General features: G+C 25.6%; 1 protein-coding gene across 3 annotated transcripts; it reads left to right on the plus strand.

The window, feature by feature from the left end:
* The first annotated feature begins 2,128 nt into the window (after positions 1-2,128).
* Positions 2,129-23,245, plus strand: Cah1 (carbonic anhydrase 1). 3 transcript variants are annotated; one of them, XM_074259813.1, is made up of 8 exons: positions 2,129-2,491; positions 13,055-13,255; positions 13,864-13,985; positions 14,450-14,545; positions 16,225-16,339; positions 19,533-19,622; positions 19,761-19,939; positions 22,812-23,245. In XM_074259813.1, exons 1-8 carry the CDS (start codon positions 2,464-2,466, stop codon positions 22,878-22,880), a joined length of 900 nt encoding a protein of 299 aa, XP_074115914.1. In that variant the 5' UTR covers positions 2,129-2,463; the 3' UTR covers positions 22,881-23,245. The 3 variants fall into 3 exon arrangements, with proteins under 3 accessions (XP_074115914.1, XP_074115917.1, XP_074115916.1); XM_074259816.1 differs by lacking the exon at positions 19,533-19,622 and having other exon boundaries at positions 2,131-2,491; positions 22,812-23,001; XM_074259815.1 differs by lacking the exon at positions 19,533-19,622 and having other exon boundaries at positions 2,132-2,491; positions 19,758-19,939; positions 22,812-23,001.
* The last annotated feature ends 537 nt before the right edge of the window (positions 23,246-23,782 follow it).

Consider the following 23,782-nt stretch of genomic DNA (forward strand, 5'->3'; position numbering starts at 1 on the left):
GGCATTTAAAAAAATAAAAAAAAAATTGTTATTTATTTATATTTACTTTATCAAGACAATAAATTTTACTAGACAGCATTAAATAGTCCTTATCGTTAATAAATAAAGCGATGTCATACTTGGACGTTCGTTTTATCAGAAATTAACGGCAATCAGCGAATTCGATGTTATCTTGAGTCATATATTTTTGCTTCACGTGCGTATCACCCAAGTTAAATAAAAGTTAATGTATTCAGAAAATTCTATATATATCTAAAAATGTATAACAGAATAATTAGCAAGTCTAGATCATTAATTTTTAAATAAAAAAAATAATTGACTATTGATACGTTTAGTGACTTTGAAGTGGCCTTGAATTTTTTTTGACTTATTTTTTGTTATTTGAGCTGCGATAAGTGCTTTGCTACTGATCTCAATACATACTACAGTCGTGGCGTATATTATTCTACTGACACATGCACGCAGATAAAAGTACCCTATATTGTTAACGTCTGTGTGTTTATGATGCTTTGAATTGATAAATTAATTGAACATCGGGTGATCGAAATTAAGAATGAAATTTTAAAACTTTTTTTTTTTTATTTCTTTTTTTTACCACCGAAGGATTTAAAATATGAAAAAAATGTAAGAGTACTTTTTTGTGGGAAATTTTATTTTCTACAAAAAAGTACTCAAGTATTTTTATCATATTTTTGATACTTTAGACAGAATTTTAATTTTTTTAATGTTATTATTTGAAAAATAAATAAAATATTTATTCGATAATTTTAAATTGAAATTCTGGCCAAAATATTAAAAATGTTATTAAAATTTTTTTGAAAAAATTTTACTCTAAAAAAACGTACTAAGATATTTTTTGATATTTTCACCAAAATTTCTACTTTTTTAATTTTTTTTTCCATAAAATAAATTTAATATTCTTTTACAAGTTTTAAATTAAAATTCTAGCCAAAATATCAAAAAATATTTAAAAAAAATTTTTTTTTAGAAAATTTTACTTTCTAAAAATAAGTACTGTAATATTTTTATCATATTTTTTGATATTTTGGCGAAAATAATTAGGAAGAAAAATATTTTTTTGGCTTAAGTCAAATTTTAGCCAAAATTTCAATTTTTTTTTATAAATTATCACCTGCAGAACAAATTTAATATTCTTAATCCTTTAAACCAAAATTACGGAAAAAATATCGCAGATATCACAAAAATATCTCAGCACTTTTTTGTAGAGGGTAAAATTTTCTATAAAAAAGTACTGAAATACTTTTTTCGTATCGACGATATTTTGTCCAATTTTTTAATTTTTGCTCCAGAATAAAACATCCTCAATATAATTTACATTCAAAAAATTATTACAATAATTTTTAGCTAGAAAATAAATATAAAAAAATATTTAGCAACAAAAATAAATTTTTAACTAAAAAAAAAATTCTTACTACAATTTTTAGCCAAAAAAAAAAAATACAAAAAAATATTTAGCAACAAAAATAAATTTTTAACTAAAAAAAAAAAAAAAATCTTAACAATTTTTAGCCAAAAAAAAAATATAAAAAAATATTTAGCAAAAAAAATTCTTACAACAATTTTTAGCCAAAAAATAAATATAAAAAAATATTTAGCAACAAAAATAAATTTTTAACTAAAAAAAAAAATTCTTACAACAATTTTTAGCCAAAAAAAAATATTTAGCAACAAAAATAAATTTTTAACTAAAAAAAAAAAATTCTTAGCAATTTTTAGCCAAAAAATAAATATAAAAAAATATTTAGCAACAAAAATAAATTTCTAACTAAAAAAAAAAAAAAATCAAATTCTTACATAAACATATATATTTATAGGAGAAATCAACTGTCAGAAGTTGATTATTTCCGATATAGATATACCTCTTTTAAAAAATACGTAAACAAGTATATTTACGTCGACGCACGTGGTTGACATAATGAAAGGGAGGTTATTTAAAATTTTGTGTACCATAGGCTGTATAGTATGCAATATGGGTGTGCGTTGTGTATATTTATCTGTATGCGTATCTACAGTGTGTATGCAATGGAGTACACATAATACATTTACAAACGACACGTCACTGTAGTCACGTGATGACGCGATTTATAAACTGTGTTAGGGACCGGCCGGTCTTCCACTGTTGTCCCAGCTTTCGAACCAGCAGCTTCTGTGTCGAACGTACTATTAATAAATTAATTGTCAAAAAAATTCGCGATTTTTAAAAAAAGTTTTTTAAAATTTATATCAAAAACACAATTGTGCCTTAATTTCGCGAGTGAAATTTTTTTGAGTTCAAATTTTGAAAATATTGGCGTGGTAAAAAGCGATTAAGATTATTACGGAGCAATAAGGAGGGACTTTTATTGTGAAAACAAGTTTAAATAAGCGGGCAAGACGACCGGGAGCAGACTATACTCGGATCTTAATTTTGCGGACCTTAATTTCCGATAGAACCCCCCCGCGATGGACAGATGGGATTACAGTCGGCATGGTATGTCAAAAAACAATTTTTTTTTTTTATTTTGGATTTTTAAAAATTTTTTTAAGTTAAAAAAAAATTATTTAAAAATATAAAAATCTTTAAAAATTTAAAAAAATTTTTTTAAACTGTTAAAAAATATTTTTAATAATAATAAAATTTAAGGGTTGAAAAAATTTTTTTTTAATTTAAAATTTACAAAGAAAAAATTGTTTTTTTTTTTTTTTATTCAATAGAAAAATAAAACATATTTGTATTAGTTGTGTTATTGTTCTTAATTTTGTTGAGTGGGAAAAAATTGGAGCGAGTTCATTTAAGTAATTAAGAGTAATAAAAATGAAAAATTACTATTTTTAATTTAATAAATGTGTTTTGTTATTTGAATATTTTTATCAAAAAAAGAAAAAGATAAATTTAAAGATATCAACTGGATGAAGTTTTTATTTTTTAATACAAGTTAATTTTTTTAATCACATTAAGATTTTTTGCTTACGCTTAAAAAGTATCATTTTTGTTTGAAAAAAAAAAAAAAAAAAAAAAATTTGAATTGTAGAATTTTTTTTAAATTTTATTTTATTCCAAGTTATTTTTTTTTATGTTTAGAATTCTATCAGAATAAAATAATTTTGAAAAATTTCTTCGACGCAAATTTAATTAAAAATTTTTTTTGGATAATTTCAGTACCAAACAAATTTTTTTTATTAATTTTTTTAAATTACACTTCGAGAAAAATATAACTTTTATTATAAATAAAGAAAAACTCCTCAAAGTAAATTCTTTGTTTATTTATTTTTTTTTTTTTATAAAATAAAAATGACAAAATATTATTTTTTTTTATTTAAAAATTACAAAATGCGTATTCAGATATTTAAAAATTAATGCAATTTTTTTTTCTTTACCTTGAAATAAATTTAAATATTAAAAAAAAAATTGCATTATTATATATTTTTTTTTAATTTCTAAAAATAGTATTTTTTAATAAATTCTCTCCATAATAATTTTTGTTGTAAAGAAATCATAAAAATTATCAAATTTCAATTAATTTTATTTAAATGTTATGAGGTCAAGATATTATTATTTTCTATTTTTTTACGGCAAAATTAATCATCAAGATTAAAAAAGAAAAAATTTTTATCAAAATTTGGATCAATGGTCCCGTCAAATTTTTTTAAAAATAAAATCAATATTTACAAACTTTACAATAATTAATTATTAATAATAATATTTTACAAAATTATTATTAATGAACAAAAAATCAAGTTTTGAATGTTGATGTTTCAATTCAAAATTACGAGTCAAGTATTGAAATTACGCAAAAATTATATAGAATTATAGAATTCTACAAAATAAATAAATAAATAATAAAATAATAATTAAAAAAAATTATTATCAATAATTAAAAATCTAAATTACTTGTTCAAATTTCAATTTAAAATTATGGGTTAAATATTGGAGCTAGAAAAAAATTATATCAAATTTTTTTTATAGCAAATTTTATATTTTACAAAAAAGGTCCTTTCAAATTTTGCCCTATCTCACATCTTTTCTTCAAAATTTGAATTTAAAGTCAAAAATTAAAATTATAGACTTATCCCTAGTTTTCAAAAGTTAAAAATAGTATTTGTGGCTAAAATATTGAAAGTAAAAAAAATGATACGAGAACTTTTTTGTAGAAAATTTAATTTTCCACAAAAAAGTTTAGTGTCAATTTTACTTTATCTGTTTTTATCCAAAATTTGAATTTAAATTCAAAAATAAAGCTTTAGTATTTATGCATACGTAAAAAAAAATGTTCTTGAATCAAGTTTAAAGAAATTTTTCTTGATTTAAGGAAATTTTACTTGATTCAAGTAAATTTTTTTTCTATGTAGTCTTCAAAAGTTTAATTTCGCTCTATCACTCATTCATTTTCCAAAATTTAAATTCAAAGTTCAAAAATTTCATTTTCAAACTTATTGATAGTTTTCAAAAGTTTAAAGTGCTGGTTGTGGCTTAAATATTAAAAATATGAAAAAAACATGACACTTTTTTAATAGAAAATTTAATTTTCTACAAAAAAGGCGCTCATCAATTTTAATGTATTTTTAACCGTCGAATAGAAATTTTGAAAAATTTCATCGTCCAAAATTTTCATCGTTTTACATAACTGTTAACTTTTAAAATTATTAGTATGATTATTATTTATAACAAATTAATAATTTTGATATTTTTATTTTTTTCTAAAGACTGGTTTTACAATACTTAATATTTTTAATTTTTATTTTCTGTCCAGTCTATTGCAGACAGTGTCTCGGATAGCTTAACAGGTAGAGCCTTTGACGCGTCACCAAAAGGTCCAGGGTTCGAGTCCTGGTCTGGGCTTTCCGAATTATTTTTTCAGTCAAATTTATCTTTAATGAAAAATTCATAGATGAATTGTCGATAAATTGTTTTATGCTTGGAGTGAAATAAAGGCTAAAAAAAATATTACGAAAAATTATAAAAAAAAATTGTTGCATTAAACTGGACATACAATAAAAATTAAAAATATAAATAATAATAATTTTGATAATAATAATAATTGATACGACATATAATATTACATTTATGATTAAATCGTTAAGTATCGATTTCAAGTCGGTTGAATGCGCTCACGAATTATATATTACATCCACATGTTCTATAGGTATTTATAAATATATATATACAACAGAATACAAAAGTAATATGATCTAAATGTAAGATAAAAATAATAAAGCAATCCGTTGTTTTCATAATTACAATAAAGAATAAATAAAAAATAACAATTATAATAAACTACAGTGAAACGCATCGAAAGTTAATGGCCCTCTAGTACAGAATAAGTGAATATATAATAGAAAAACTGAAATAGCCCAGACATAAAAACATTAATATATATAAGGAGTCAATTTACAGTGATTGCGATAATTTGCTTATTGGAATAAAAAGTTACCGTCGCTGAGTTTTTATCAGACTCAAGTCAGCGTATAAGCTTGAGATTTTAGTTTTATTTAGAAATCTAACAGCAATAGAAGACACGACGGTACCAACCGGAGCAGCATTATTTTATCATATATGAGACATGTATATATATCTATACTGTAACTGGTTGAATCCATGATGTAAATGGGAATCAATACTTTTCTCTTTTGAGGTCGGTCGATGTACTTATTTTAAAAAATAATCCAGTTCTACTTTTTTATCGCTCAGATCTATCGCTATCTTTTCATAATTCACATAGTCGTCACTTTTTATTCATCGGTAATTATTTCGAAGCGAAGATTTATTTTTTTTCTATTAAAAAATGCAAAATTTCTCTAAAAAAAAATTAATTTTTTTCAATAAGAATAAAAACTTAATTTAGAATCAAATTGTAAAAAAAATTTTTTGAATAGTTTCAAGTAGCGCCCGATAGGTGGCGAAATGTAGATAAGCGCGCTCGCTTGTAAAGCGGTAAACTGAGTAATTAAGTTATTTCGGAAGTTTTACTAAGCGTCATTATTAGTAGTACTTTCGTTTTATGAAAAAATCAATTTAATTTAAAAATTTTTTATGTTAAATTTAATTTTTAGACATAATAAATTTTTCTTGGTTATTTTTTTTTTGAATATTAAAAATTTGTTCAAGTCATAAGTCATTTTTTATTTTATTATTTATTTATTTGACTTGAATGCCAACGCAAAATTTTTGAAAAATTTTACTTAAAGTTATTTCCAGTTTTTTATACAAAAATTTTTTTTTATTCTTTGAAAATCGAACATTATTCACAATTACTATTCAAATTACCCGTGTAAAAAAAATTGTCCTAAAAGAGTTATAAGCTTAGAATCCTAAACGTGACACAATTTAGGACAAATTTATAACACCAAACCGATATGAAATTTCGATTTTAGAAAAATATTGTCGCAATTACTCAGAGAAAAAATGTCTTAAAATTGTTCTAAAATTATCTTAAAGTAGTCATAAAATTGTTCTAAAATTGTCACAAAAGAATCTTAAAATTGTCATAAAAGTGTCCTAAAAGCATCCTAAAATTGTAATGAGTGTCATAAAATTGTCCTAAAATTGTCATAAAAGTACTTTTTACATTTTTTTTCTGAGTAATTGCGATAATATTTTTCTAAAATCGAAACTTTATTTCGGTTTGATGTCATAAATTTGTCCTAACATGAAATGTCCTAAATTGTGTCACGTTTAGGATCCTAAGCTTATGACTCTTTTAGGACAATTTTTTTTTACACAGGTAGATTCTAAGCTTTAGGAACCTGATAACTTAAATTATGTAATTTTTTAATTTTTCCAGTTGCACTTTTAAATTTGACGCTTTTTGGCCTGTTCTAAAAATTGTCAAGCAAAAGCTTATTACAATTATTTTATTTATCTTTGAAAAATAATAAATTTAAAAACCGTCAAGTTTTTTCTGAATTTTCTGATTCTTCTGATTTTTCTGAAACTTGTCCTCATATTTTTCGATTATATCTGTACCGGACTAATTATTGAAAAATTCAAATTTTTATAAGAAAATTTTCATATTTTTATCTCAAATACAAAACTTAGATTTGCAAAAATTTAAACAGCTTTTAATAAAAAATTCCTATTTAAATTTTGAAGGCTTTTTAGGGCACCCTTAAACTTTCCCTTAATAATTTCCCATAAAAAATCTCCAAATCACCTAACTTGTTTGTTTTTTCGACAAAATCAATGAAAAAAAAACTGCCCCATCGATAAAAAATTAACGACAAACAAAAAACAGTTTACCGGAAGTGGAATATTAAAAAAGGTCGCTTAAAACATCGGACATATTCAAAACATCAATGAATTATTAATAAGTCGTACGATATGCGATACATGCTTCTATTCTATTCTATTATTTGTACTGCGAGTGGTATTCCTCTTCGATTAATTATTTATCATACAATTGTTATTAATAAATGAACATCGATTGTCTGCGTCGTTTGTTTTTTTTTTTTTTTTTTTTACCCACATTGTATCAAACAATTAACGTTCCAAAAATGGAAGTAATCTAGTCTAAGACACTTTGAAACTTCCTCAAATTCAAAAATTTGTCGGTATAAATTTGAAGCTCAAAAATCTTCAAATTATTTCATTTCAAAAAGCGCATTATAGAATATAAACTGCGATATCTTTCGAACGCGTCCTTCGATTTTGATCTTCTTGACGGCAATCGGCGCAGTTTTTCAACCACTAAAAGTGTATACATAGTCTTAGGCCAATTAATTTATAAATTTGATCACTGTAGTAGATTTTCCAAAAAAAAAGAAAAAATTTCAACATTTTTTGAAAGTTCAACTTTGGTGTCAAATAATTTTTGGAAAAGTAAATTTATCAAAAAATCATAAGAGACCTTTTTTGTAGAGCCTTCAATTCTCTGCAAGAATATATTTGATCGGATTAATAAGAAAATCCGTTGAGAAGTTACAAAATTTTAAAGTTTGGAAAATTTTCCCGCTCAAAAATCTTTAAATTGTTTCAAAGCGTGCATTGTGGAATATATTTTCAACGCGTCATTTAATTTTAATTTTTTGTCCAGTATTTGCTGTAGTTTTTCAATCTCAAAAAGTGTATACATGGTTTTGAATTAATTTTTTGATAAATTCAAAAGTTATTTTAAAAAAATGTAAAATTTTGATAAAAAATTTTTTTTTAATTTAAAATCCAAACGAATAATTTTATAATTTATAAAAAATTTTAAGTTGAAAACAGGTGTCATAAAAACCTGCGGAACAAAATACAATGACAATTAAATAATGGTTTGACGTCATCAATTTATTTATGAATTGTTCACGATGATGAAAATTAAATCCAATAAAAAAGTGGATTGTTTATACGACTGATCGGTTAAACATTTTTCAATGTCAATTCGGTTTTTTCAATTTTAAAAATATTTAGTAAAATTCTGGTGTATATATTTTGAGATTGCGGACAAGCTTCAGTTGGTAACAATTAACCTTGTGTAAATAAATTACGAAGCAAATAATGACAATTGTTAATGTCATTGTTATTGTATATGTAGTATAATAAATAACAAAAAAAATTATGAGTTATTGCCATTTAATGTTTAGCAAGGTGACTTAGTTATAAACAATTTAACAGTGTAACTTATCGCAAACGTAATTAATTCCGTTGCAATGAATTTTATTATCAACATTCTTATCTGTTAAAAGAATTTATGGATGAATAATAATAATAATAATAATAATAATAATAATAATAATAATAATAATAATAATAATAATAATAATAATAATAATAATAATAATAATAATAATAATAATAATAATAATAATAATAATAATAATAATAATAATAATAATAATAATAATAATTATAATAATATATTATTATTATTATTATTATTATTATTATTATTATTATTATTATTATTATTATTATTATTATTATTATTATTATTATTATTATTATTATTATTATTATTATTATTATTATTATTATTATTATTATTATTATTATTATTATTATTATTATTATTATTATTATTATTATTATTATTATTATTATTATTATTATTATTATTATTATTATTATTATTATTATTATTATTATTATTATTATTATTATTATTATTATTATTATTATTATTATTATTATTATTATTATTATTATTATTATTATTATTATTATTATTATGATAACAATAATAATTTTTATTTAAAGCACGTGTGTTACTCGGCTTTATTTACTTAGTGATTCATTAGTTTTATCGAGTACTTACGGTGATAATTAATGTGTGCAATGTCATTTAATTTGACGCGAAATTTGAATTTTTTTCTCGTCAGTCAGAATTTTTTTTTTACAAAAATTTTTAATTTGAAAAAAAATTTTCAATTTTTACACTTACATTTTTTTATAATTATTTATTATTACATAAAAAAATTTATTTTTATTTTGGGTGAATAAGAAAAAAAAATAAAAATTGTTTTTAAGCTTTCACTTGTTGGCCGATAGATGGCGAGAGGTAGTTAAATATGTTCACTTGCAAAGCGGTAGTTTGAAACTTTATTGAGTGTGAATATTTGTACAGATTTCGTTTTATAAATAGTTAATTTTTAATTTTTCGATATAAAAAAAAATGATATCAAAATCTTTCAATTTTTTTTTAGATTCTTTCTAATTAAATTATTAAAAAAGACGTTAGTGAAAAAAATTCAATATCCAGAAAATTGAATTAATTATGAGTGTAAATTAAAAAAATATCTTCTTGTTTTATTAGATTTATTGTAAATCATAAAAAAGCGCATCATTAGAAAGGAAAATCATCGCTGAACTTATAAATAATTTTTTTTTAATCGATTAATTGCCATTTTTACACAAACACGATAATTTTTCAAAAAATGAAATTTTCAATTCAATTTAATTTTTAATCTCTTCATCTGTCTAATAAAAAGTTAAGGATTAAAAATTGCAGCTTAATATTGGTTTGTTAAATTTTGTTTTATGACTTTAGGATACTTTCATGAAAATTTTAGGACACTTATGAACTTTAGGATACTTTTATGACATTTTTAGGACAATTTTAGGAAATTATTCTGACAGCTTTAGGACACTTTTATCACTTTTGGACAATTCTAAAATTGCCATCAAAGTATCCTAAAATTGTTGTAAAAATATCCTAAAATTGTCTTAAAGTTGTCCTAAAATAGTCATAAGCTTAGGATCCTAAACGTGACACAATTGAGCACATTTTTATGACAACTTTATGACACTAAACTGAAATGAAATTTAGATTTTAAAAAAATATTGTCGCAATTACTCAAAGAAAAAATGTAAAAAATACTTTTAGGACAACTTTAGGACACTTTCATGACAATTTTAGGACACTTATAAATTTTAGGATACTTTTGTGACAGTTTTAGGATACTTTAATGACCACTTTAGGACAATTTGAAGATATTTTTATGACAATTTTAGGACAATTTTAGAACACTTTTACGACAACTTTAGGACACTTTCATGATAATTTTAGGACACTTTTATGATATTTTTAGGACATTATTATGACAGTCTGTAATTGATCCTTTTTTATGATTTACATCAGAGCAAAAAAGAGCATTTAATTCGTATAAAAACAAATTTTAGCCGCGGGAAAATTTAAACAACCTTAAAAGTAAAATTCTAAATAAAATTTCTTGTATTTAATTTGTAATAAAATTATTATAATTATTTTTTTAATATATTCTAGTAGATAATTTTTCTGTAAAATTACCATTGAAATTTCGATGAGTGTAGCTTAAATTTCACTTAAATAGCAATCAACTTACACTATAAAAAATAAAAATATAAAGACAAAGAAAGGCACATTATAAATAATTTAACCAGAGACGTCATTAAATATTTAACCAACTCATAATACAATAGAAGACATTACACCCGCTTATTGATTTGAAGCATCAAATTTATTAACTATCCTAACGATAATAACAGATTCATTCGGTAATACCAGCAGCGTGCATTTATTAATAAATAACTTCGTAAATATGAATATAATAAAAAAATATATATAAAAGGGAGAATCAGGATATCAAAGGCAGGGGCCAGAAAAAATAAAGCGGGCGCGTTTATTAGGGTCATTTAGGTAATGTACATTGTATGTACGCCTTAATGTATATCAACTATAAGTGACGTAATTTATCACGCTATAAATAATCCAATAGTTTATTACCTTTTCGTTGTTTAGCTGGCTCATATTTTTTTCATTAAAATTTTTTTTAATCTAAACAAACAACGAATAGGAAGTAATACGGCCATCGAATTGTAATTTTTCCGCGTAAATATGGCGGCCAATGTCGGATACTTATCCTCTGAGGTTACCTTGGGGCTAACAATTAAATCTCTCTAATCTATTTTATGCTTAGTGGTTTTATAATTTATAGAGGGACTAAAGTTGGGATTTAAAATTGTGAAACTATTTTATTAGAAATTTTTACTCGAAAAAAAATTAAAAAAATAAACAAAAAATTGTTGATATTGTTTCTCAGGGTCATAGACACCAAACAACGGGTTTATGACTCAGTCGCGATCACGAGCGACCTTGATTGGACGATATGGTAATTTGTCAAGATGAGAAAATTACATTACTTATTATTGCTGAGAGTAAACTGTTGCACATGACTGTCATTTACAATTGGTATTTTTAATACTATTAAATTTAATAATAATAAAATACTTTAGAAAATAATCTAGCTTATTTATTCAAGTTTTAATTCGGAATTACGGATTAAATATTAAAGCTACGGAAAATTTACACAGTAAAAAATTTTTTGTTAAATATTTAACAATTTTATAGGTAAATTTAACATTTATTGTGGAAATTAAACATTGCGAGAGTAATACGCTCGAAATAATTTTATTTACCGTAGAGGTCGTTATTTACTTGAATCTATTTATATGAAAGTTTGATGACTTCAAACTGTTATTTTAGCGATTAATTTACAGCATAGTATAAATACATGCAAAATTTTTTAAACTTTCTAACTTATCCCAATAATTTTTAGAAATTGAAGATTGACTTGTCTATTTAACATTAGAAAAATTAATTTAAAAAACAATTTTAATAATCCGTGTAAAAAAATATAAAATTGTCATAAGCTTTAGTTCCTAATCGTGATACAATTTAGGACATTTTTATGACAAATTTATGACATTAAACCGAAATAAAATTTAGAATTTAAAAAAATGTCGCGATTACTCAAAGAAAAAAATGTTGTAAAAAGGACTTTTATGAAAATTTTTGGATACTTCTATGATAATTTTGAGACACTTCTATGAATTTTAGGACAATTTTAGGACATTTTCATGATAATTTGAGGATATTTTTGTGACAGTTTTAGGATACTTTGATGGCAATTTTAGAACTGTCCAAAAGTGATAAAAGTGTCCTAAATTTGTCATAACTGTGTCCTAAAAATGTCATAAAAGTGTCCTGAAATTGTCATAAAAATCTCATACAAGTATCCTAAAACTGTCACAAAAGTATTCTAACATTTATAAGTATCCTAAAATTGTCATGAAAGTGACCTAAAGTTGTTATAAAAGGATTTTTTGCAACATTTCTTTTTTTGAGTAATTGCGACAATATTTTTCTAAAATCTAAATTTTATTTCAGTTTGGTGTCATAAAGTTGCCATAAAAATTTTATACAAGTATCCTAAAACTGCCATAAAAGTATCCTAAAACTGTCATAAAAGTATGCTAAAATTCGTAAGTGTCCTAAAATTGTCATGAAAGTGTCCTAAAGTTGTCGTAAAAGTATTTTAAAATTATCATAAAAGTATCCTCAAATTTTCCTAAAGTTGGCATAGAATTGTCATAAAAGTGTCCTAAAACTGTCATAAAAGTACTTTTTACAACGTTGAGTTAAAAAATTTGTTTTTTTTTAATTTATCGGGTTTATCCCTCTCTAAAAACTTGAAAAATCTAGACTATCAGCCATTAAACCCACTTTTTATTTAAAAATATTTTTTTCTGCAATAATACTCTATTTATATGTGATTATATTGTTACCAAGAACATGAACTTGAATAACTTCTGTTGAAGGTCCCAGCACATGGGTGGAAAAATTCCCGATGGCCGCAGGTTCAAGGCAGAGTCCGGTGAACATCGAGACGGACCGTGCAGAATCCGATCATGAGGCACTGAGCAGTAAGCCGCTTCGCTGGAAATATCCGTCAACTGCTTCGAAAAAACTCGTTAATCCTGGTTATTGTTGGAGAGTTGATTGCGACGGAGATGGAACTTGTGAGTTCAAATTAATATTTTATTCAGCAATTTTACAATTTAGCTTTCATGTTTCCACTGAACCCACGACCAGTGTGTGACTCAGACTTAAAATTTTTCATAATTGGGGAAGTCTTTTTTGAGATAAAATCTTTTATTTTAAATTTCTAAGCAGCCAATCAAAAAAATTAAATTTTTATTAAAGATGATTAAATATATTTAAAAATAATTTGATTTTAGCTTTAAAAAATTCGACTGTAGCGCCACCTTCAAATGTAAAAAAAATCATATATTACGAATATATAAAAAAATTTTAATTTTCATAGGGGTCAAAAATTTTATATTGGCGAAGCGCTATCACTCTTTTGCAACAGCGCGGAGCGAACAGGGTTCGAGTCCCGTCTTGGATAAATTTTTTTTTTTATTTATAATTTGAAAAAAAAATTTATATTCTACCTTAAGAAAATTTATTATTTATGTCAATATTTAGACCCCTGTCAATAATTGGGGCGTTTACCTTATTTTTTTTTTTTCGATTTTTTTTCGATAAAAAAAAAATATTTTTTTTTATCATTTTTCATATTTTTCAGATATAATAAATATATAAAAAAATTTTTGAAATTTTTAAGTTTTGACCGGAGGACCTTTGATGGACGACGTCTACAAACTGGAACAGTATCATTGCCACTGGGGTTGCAGCGACTCTCGCGGATCTGAGCACACCGTAGACGGGCAAGCATTTGCTGGCGAGGTAAATAAATTTTCTCTAATTTAAATAATCGACGAGTTTCTTTACTTTGAGCTCAATTACCTCAGAAACTTCTCATTAAAAATCTTAAAAAAAAAAAAAAAAAAAAAAATAGATAAAAAAACACAAGTCTACATTTCTTCAGCGTGTAATTTATTGAAACTCATGACTTATAACATGTCGACCCGGTTTTAAATCGCGGTCATATTTTATTCAGCTAGTCACGTTTGTTTATTTAACTTTTACAATTCACACTTGAACATTTACCTAAGAAAAAGAGTTACTTCATTTTTAAAATACTGTTTTGTTTTTGTTCAAATTATTAATAGTACAAGTTGCATTTAATGAGACTTGTGTGGAAGAGGAAAGATAATTATCATATTATGTTCAATTACTGATCAACAACTGCGCACGTATCGCAATTATAGGTAATTAAGTTACTATGTTTTTTTATTTTTTTTTTTCAGCTGCATTTGGTTCATTGGAATACTACCAAGTATAGAACATTTGATGATGCTGCTAAAGCACCTGATGGTTTGGCTGTGCTTGGTGTTTTTCTCAAGGTTAGAATAAAATTTTTTTATTAATTTCTGTACAAAAAAAAATTGTAGAAAATTAATTGTTGAAAAAAAAATTATTTAGTTTGCACAAACAGGTTATGGACCCAGACAAAGCAAATTTTAAGAATTTAACATTAAATTTTGATATTTTTGCCCAAAAAAAAATTTAATGAGTCAATTATTAAAGGAAAAATAATTAAAATTGTATAAACAGGTTATAGGCCCATACAAAAAAATTTTTTTTAGAATTTAATATCAATTTTTGATATTTTTATAATAAACAAAAATTAGAAAATTAACTTTTGGAAGAAAAATTATTTAACTGGTATCAACAGGTTATGGGCCCTGACAAAAAATTTTTTTAAAGAATTTAACATTTTTATAGAGAAAAAAAAATTTAAACTCAATTATTGAAGAAAAAATAATTAAAATTGTATAAACAGGTTATGTACCCGGACAAAAATTTTTTTTTTCAATTTAACATCAAATTTTGATATTTTTATGTCAAAAAAATAATTTAGAAAGTCAATTATTAAGGGATCAAATTATCGGCCTTGAAAAAAAATTTTTTTTCAACAATTAAACATCAAATTTTAAAGAAATATTGTAAGAAGCTATTTTTATGCAAAAAAAAATTTTGGAAAATACATTATTGAAGGAAAAATTATTAAACTTGTTTTAAAAATTTATGGGCCTAGACAAATTTACATTGAACTTGAAAAAACTACTTTAAGAAGCTATTTCAATGCAGAAAATAAATTATTAAAAAAAAAAATCCTTATATAAAATTGAGATGAAATGTATCTGGCATCAAACTATTCGTAACGTGATTGGTCGAATATATCATGAGCATGAAAATATATGTAAACGCTATAGTGAGGCGCGCGCAAATTCAAATTCTAGTTTTTTTTAAAAAACAGGTTATGGGCCCAGACATTTTTTTTTTTTTGTGAAAAATCGAGGTAAATGTTCCATTTTACAGTTAAAATTTTTTTAATTGATTTTTAAGTACTTAAAAAAATTAAAATGAAAAAAAAAATTTTTTTAACCGAAAAAAAAAAAACATTTTAAAATTCTTCAAAAAATTTTTAAACTCAGAAAAAAAAAATTCTATTTCGTTCAAGAATTTTCCTGTTGAATTAAACTAATTTTTTTCTTTTTTCATTTTTCAGTGTAATAAATCAGAAATTTAACATAATTAAGTTTATTTAATTGCATATAATTTAAATAATTACAACAATAAAAATTATAAAGTTTGAAAACTTCTATAATAATAGTTGTCTCATATTTCATTAAAATTATTTAACGATCAATCATCTTACACAGTCTAAGATTTTTTTTTTTTTTTAAATGTTACATCATTATTGAATAATTTTTTGAATTTATTTAAATAAATGTAACTCTCACAAAAATTTATTTTTTTAAGCACTTGCATGACGTAAAAAAAAGTAAATTAGATAATACATAAGGAAAGACTGAATTGAATAACAAAAATAAAAATGATTACACTATTAGGTAATTTATAGTTAAGTATCGATATGATGCAAATTTATGCAAATACACACACACATAAATAAATTAAACAAAGTAACTACTCAAGCGCTTAACCTATTGCGCAACTTGTAAATTTTAAACAAAACAAAGAATAAATTTTATTCAAAAACATTTGTTGTTGCTTTCAGGTGGGAAAAACTCACGAAGAAATAGACAAAATCGCTCGCATGCTGCCGTATGTCTCGCACAAAGATGAAATTATTGATGTTCTCGAGCCCATTGATCCCAGTAAACTTCTTCCTGGTAATTTGTATTCAATTATAGCTTCTTTAATATCAATTAACAAAATCGCTACATTTTTGTGAATTTGCTAAACTGAAAACAAGTTTAAATTTATAATAAAATTATTAAAGAGCTTGATGAATTAAAATTTGGATGCCTTAAGCACTCATACGTAAATTAAACAGTTAAAACGTGAGCTTAACCATGCCCGAGAAAATTACCTTAAAAATTGTCTGATAAATTTACCAAGTGATGCTAGTGTGTGGAGCAAGTTGAAGCATCTTGGTCTTGTAAAAAATTCATCGTCCACTCCCTTGAACCATTTTGATGCGGTGGAACTAAATGAATATTTTGCAAATATTGTTCGAAAGCATCCACCTTGTGATCTTGGATACCTAAATGTGCTACCTTCCTTATACTCTAGTAATGTTCAAACCACCTTTAGCTGGTCAAAAATAGACATTGTAGATGTTACAAAGGCACTACACATTACCGTAAAAATCAAAAGGTCAGAGTCCTGATGGTTTAGATCTTAGATGGTTAAAAAATTTTTTCCTCAAATATCTATATTTCTCACCGCTCTTTTTAATCAATCTTTGGAAACAGGTATCTTCCCATCGGCGTGGAAGAAAATATTTATTATCCCTTTAAATAAAATTACTCCCCCACGCACATTATCGGATACTCGCCCAATAGCAAACACATCCCACTTAAGTAAAGTGTTTGAGAGAATTGTTGCAAATCAGCTAGTGAATTATCTTGAAGAAAATGAGTATTTAGATAAATTTCAATCAGGCTTTCGTAAGCATCATGGCACACAATCAGCTTTACTAAAACTTATAAATGACATTAGTAGTAGCATGGACTCCGGCAAACTGACATTATTAGTTCTCTTTGATCTAACAAAAGCATTTGATTATGTAAACCCGAGAGTAATATTGAGTACCCTAATAGAACTTGGTTTTTCTGTTGAAACTGTAAGCTGGTTTTTTTCGTACTTAACAAATAGAAGTCAAGCAGTCTTGAATAATGATGGTTTACCAACTGAATTCATAGAAACTACTTCTGGAGTACCTCAAGGCTCAGTCTTCGAGTAGTATTCGATTCATTTATAATTTAAAACGAGATGAACGCATAACACCCTATAGGCGTGAACTAGGGTGGCTTAGCATCAAAAGTCGTCGTATCTATTTTTTAGGCTGTTATTTTTATAAGTTATTACTTGTTGGTAAACCCAGTTATCTGCGTGAATTGTTCATTGAAGATACGAATGTAAGAAGATCAGAAAGATTGGCAGTAAAGAAAAACAACGTTAACTTTAAAATGCCAAATTATTGTACAATTTATTATGAGACTTCGTTTGTTATTACTGCAATCCGTCTCTGGAAAGAATTACCAAATGATATAATAAATGCAACTAGTCTTGAAGTATTTAAGAATAAACTATTTGACTACTTGTTTAAATTAGATATTTAAGTTATCGTACGCTAATATATTAAGTAAATCATTATAAGATATAATGATGGTAGTCCATAGTTCATCTCTTATGTGAGTAACCTATGAGGTTATTTTTATTTTTATTTTTTTTATTTTTTCTGTTAAATTAGCATCTCAGTTGGATCAAAATCTAGATTTACGCAATGTTTTAATCCTTACATAAAAATAAGTTAATAATGTTCACCATTATTTGTACTGTATGTTATCAAATATGTAATTTTGTATTTGCCATTTGGCCATTATATGCCTTGGCATAAAAATAAATATCTATCTATCTATCTATCATACGTAAATTAAACAAAGTAACGTTTGAATATACTATAAAAAAATTAATTATAATTAAACAAAACAATATTAAGCTGCAATTTTCAATACGGAATTTCCTGAAAGGCAGATGAAGAGAGTAAAAAATAAATTGAGTTGAAAAATTTATTTTTTTAAAAGTTATCGTGATTGTCCCTCTAAAAATTTGAAAAATTCACACTTTAAGTCATTTAAGGTAGTACTCTTGCCAGAGTCGTTTTCTTAGGATTCTTGAAAAATTTTGGCAGTAATGTTCATATAATTCTGCATCGATTGGCGCAATTTGAAAATTTTTGACCATCTAGTTTCAGAGATATTTAATTTCAAAGTTTGAGTTTTGAACGCTTTTATACATTACGGTATACGGGATATCCAAAAGTTTACCTACAAACATTTTTATATCTCAGAAACTTTTCTTAGGATCTTTTTAAAAAACTAAAGTAACGTTAACTAACAACTAAACAATTTTTTAAAAATAATTTCATTGATAATTACCACATAGTTTCACAGATATTTATTAATAAGTAATGAAAAATTTACCTAGACCAGAGTAGCCGAGGAAGGGATACGTTAATAAAGCTATGGCAACAACGCAAGTTTTGTGAGCCAAGAAAAAAGTATGAGACGCGTTAGCGCTGAAAAATTTGAAAAGTTTAATCTACGTCAGGTGTAATATTATAATTATTAATTTTATTTATTTAAAAAAAAAAAAAATAACAATGATTATTTTATAAAAATAAGTATTTTTCTATATTTATTAAAAATTCAAAAAAGTTAACAATTTTAATATAATAATATATATTAATCTTTGATAAGTTATAAAAATAATAGTCAGATGAAATAATAAAAAATAGTAAAATTTAAAATCAGTTAATACATCAACACAAAAAATTTAATTACTGATTTTTCTGAAAAAACAAAACAATACTGTCAATTATTTTTTTTTTCAGACATTGTAATTATATTTCCGAATAAATGTATGTAAATAAATAAATAAACGTATGTATCAAAACAGAGATTAGTCTACAGCTGGTCCAAAACACTAGAGTGTAACCACTATAAAATATCTTAACGCTCATGCAGTGTTGCCAGACATTTCAAACGATCAGTTGATATTTGAATTGTTGGTGATTGGCTAAAATAAGTACATAAACAGCAAAAAGTTTTAGGCTTGTCAATAATTACTCTCAAGTATATGTACCGTACACTCTAACATAAACTTTTGACTACGGAAGTCGCAAGGGTTTTACCTTAATGTAATAAAAATTTGGACTTTTGATTTTCAGACAATAATTGCGCTCACGCTTAAGGCAAAAAATTTAGAATTGACTTGAAGTAAATTTAAACTTGATTTTTGAAGAAAATCAGTCATTTTTTTTTTTTTTTATCAATTCTAATCTAATGTTAACAATAGTTCGCGGCGGACGTGCGGGTAGGTGTGTTAATCCGTGCATGAGGTGGGCGGACAAAATCATGCGGCAAGATAATAAGTGTGGCTTTCAAGGTTGGTGGTGGTACTCACAAAGTAGCTTTTTACTAACAATTACGATGATAATTATGATTTTTATCCTGTAGCAATTGATAATTTTAATGATTATGATGATAATGATAATAATTAACGAGTTAAAACACGATTTAGCAGATGACAACGGTTATTGGACTTACTTGGGCTCACTGACAACCCCTCCGTGCAACGAGAGTGTCACTTGGGTGTTGTTCAAGAAATATATCGAGGTCTCTCATCATCAATTAAACATCTTCCGTAATCTAAGGAAATTTCCACGGGGCGAAGAGTGTCCTTGTCATGAAAACCACGGAGTGGTAAGTCGCTTTTTATAATGATTTATACGATAATGACATAATTAATTGATTTGAAATTCTCGGATTGCCATTACTTTTTCATTAAAAAAAAAAAAAAAAAAAAAAAATTATACAGATAACACTAGCGGAAAAATTGAATTTTTCTTATTGACTATAGAATTTTAATTAGTGAATAAAATTCCATAAATTACTGGAAATAGCTGTGTAGCGTTAAAACAATTCTTTGTAGGAAACTTTCCAAACTACAATTTTAAATTCTGATTAAATCGTTATATCTCCTAAAACATAAAAGATAGCCCTATAGTATATAAACATTACTTGTAGGAAATTTCTTAGGCTACAATTTAGGATTCTTACAATTTTTTCCTAAAATTGATATTTTAGGAGTTATAGCCATTTTTACAGTGCTTAGATAATAAACTTTCAATTTTTTACGATTTCCGTACTAAATAAGTTGCTATACTTCCTAAAATATTGAAGATAGCCCTATAAAATTAAAACATTTTTTATAGGAAATTTCCTAAGCTACAATTTTGGTGTCTTATAATTTTCTTCTAAAACTGATATTTTAGGAGTTATAGCCATTTTTAGAGTAACTACATAATTAAATTTTACTTTTTACTATTTCGTCACTGATTAAATTGTTATATCTCCTAAAATATGAAAAATAGCCCTATGGTATATTAACGTTTTTTGTAGGAAATTTCCTAAGCTACAATTTCGGTATCTTATAATTTTTCCTAAAAATTGATATTTTAGGAGTTACATCCATTTTTTACAACAACTAAAGACCGATTTGATGTTTAATTAAAAAAATCTGTTGAAATAATAAAAATAATAATGAAATAAAATTATCGAGTGTTGATAAAAATTTTTCAACTCAAGAAAGCAAAATCTAAGAAAAAATAAAAAAATTTAACAACCAGTTGTCTTAAAAATAATTTTAATCCCAATTAAGATAATTCATACCTGCAATATTTTGTAACAGTTTTACCTGCTCAGGTTGGCCCCTAATCAATTTTATAAATAAATAAACAAAACTAACAACTAATATAATTATTAGGGCGCCACCAGGATTTTTAATCACGGTTCCTGGAACCGGTCCAGAGCTGAGAAAACTTAATCTTAGGGTAGAGAGAGTGGAGGAAGGTGCTGTTGAATAATAAATAATTAATTAACAATATATCGATATTTATTAACAATAAAAAAAAAACTTAACAAGGTTTGACTTAAAACTAGTTAACAAAATTCACTCACGTACACACTAACCACACTTAACAATATCTTATTCTCGACGAGCCCCTCCCGGGGTCTACCCAATTTCTAAACCTACAATCACCCGCACAGAGACGAATCATATACTGGGCTCGTTGACTCGGCTCACAGGAGTAACAGCCCAGCGACGAAACATAGGCCTAATCACTCTGCAACTCACACATAACCCACACTTGTCTCACACTCACACCACTAACTTGACTTTTATTAATTTTTACTTAATAAATTTTACTTTAATAAAATCGAATGTAATTAATTTTTAGATAAATAATTTAAATTAAATTATCCAATCATTAGTAATTAATAAAACGACAATTTATCAATTTACAATCAATTTCCAAATAACTATTATAATTCTCAATTCCAATTGTTAATTTTAATTCCATTAAAATATTAGATGGATTAATATTCCTCAGTAACTTATAGTCATGGTCTTAACAATATACAATAACTATTTAAAACAAAAGGTCTTAATACCTTGAATTAACTTTTGATAATTAAAATAATTACAATATAAATTTTTACAATCACTTGACTGATTTCTTGGATTTAATGTCCACGCCGATAATTATCAAATTGGAATAAAAACTAATTTAATTAATTCACGGACTTAATCCCAAAATTTCGAAATTTATCACGACATAAAATAATTTTACAATATAAAATATTCTCGTTAAATAATTCTGAATAAAATATTCTTAATCATTTTCCAATCTATATTATTTTCAATAATTAATTCTTAATAATTTTCTACTAGTTTTACTAATTATAAAAAATAATCGACACAAGTCGAAATATTCAATTTTTATTTGCTAGAACATTCGCTAGCTAAGTTTTGCTTGACCTGGGGTATTGGAATTTACTGCGACATAAAAATTGACGCTTGACCAAAATTCTACGAATAAAAATTTGTCGATTTTTCTCAATGACAAAAGTTAATCAATTTTACTAAGTTAATTATTAAAAAAATAAATTTAACGAATTTTCGGATGTTAATTAATTGATTGAAAATTTTTAGTTATTAAAATTTCCCCGCAAGGTCGATTGAGTGATCTTCAGGTATAAACCTCCATGAAAATCACTAAATCCAAACTAGCAAATGTTCCACAATTAATTTATTAATAATCGTCGATTAAACGATCCATAATAATTAAATAGGAGAAGTAACTGGGTATTGGGTAAACCGCGGTCCACTTCTTTCCCACAGAGTAATAATTGATACCTTGACGAACAAAACGATGATCTAACTCACTCGTTGAGGATGAAATCCTAGTTGTAGTTAGCTTCCTTCGTCTCGTCACTACTCCGGGGATCGGTCCTTCTTGATTTCCGTGGCACTCAGTCTGGCGGTCACACTACTTCTTCCTTTTCCACTCCACGGCTCACCTATTTTAACCCAAACTCACCCCCTCCTATTCTCCCTTTAGGCCCGAAGATCGAGACGCGCCAGTGCTATGTCGAATAATTATCGATATCCGGTGACTTATCGATTAAGGGTAATTTTACCCTGTTACAATTTATTTGCACGAATTCTTACATAAGAACCAATTTAATTTATCACAACAAATCTCTAATTTGTATCTTTTTATAATTACAGGTAATCAATAACTTCCGTCCTCCACTTCCGTTGGGCAATCGAGTGCTTCGTGAGTGCGGAAGTTTCTAACTCTGGAACATAAATCTTCGGGAATTTGGGCACCTACTGTAATCATTAGCCATCACGGGGGGTTAATCATAAAAAAAAAAATCATTATTTAGCCATTAATGATAAAAAAAAAAAAATAAAATAATAATAATAATATTTACATATATACATAAAAATTATTGCAATTATTTTATATATTTTAAATCACCGTGTGACCTTGTTTGCATATTTAATATTTTTGATGAAATTTACCGAGTGATTTTGAATAATTATTATTTGAATACTTTGTACAAGCAAGTGTGCTTACATATTGTAGTATTTTATAGCAAGCTTATTAAAAATCTAAATATATAAAAATATAAATATAAATAGTGGTGTAGTATGAATTTATGGTTTGATATCACTGTGATTGATAGAGAATTGTTAATAAAAATATTTATGACCATAGCTCTAAAATGTATTTATTTATTGCTAAAGTGAGGGACATGTGAGGCTGCTGGATGAAGGTTACATACGTCTCAATGTTCACCGGGGGTCGCGAAACCGGTTAGCTCCCTACCTACTCACTTTTATTATATATATCTACTATCCGCGGATTGATGCACTGCCTGGGTCACTACACTCTGACGCCTTTCACCTACCATTTTATTATTATTATTATTATTTTGTTATTAAATGCTCAGGGGGGTTATCCCCGGAGTCCGATTCTCCGAGGGCCCAGCCTGAGCTCCGTCCGTTACTGCTGGACCACTCCGCACAACAAGGCGGTTAGTGATCACAGCAGGCCAAAGTAATTTCCCTTAAGAGACGGAGAGAACCAAGTAAAACAGCCTTCTGCATCCTAACTGCCAAGAACTCAGCTTTTGATGAGCAAGCTGGAACTTTGGCAAGTGAGGATACAAAAGACTGTTTCATCCCTCCTA

The sequence above is a fragment of the Cotesia typhae genome, unplaced genomic scaffold, assembly GCF_013202065.1.
Source record: "Cotesia typhae breed Kobodo isofemale line unplaced genomic scaffold, CoteBio_Ctyphae contig_20, whole genome shotgun sequence".
Classification (NCBI taxonomy): Eukaryota; Metazoa; Arthropoda; class Insecta; order Hymenoptera; family Braconidae; genus Cotesia; species Cotesia typhae.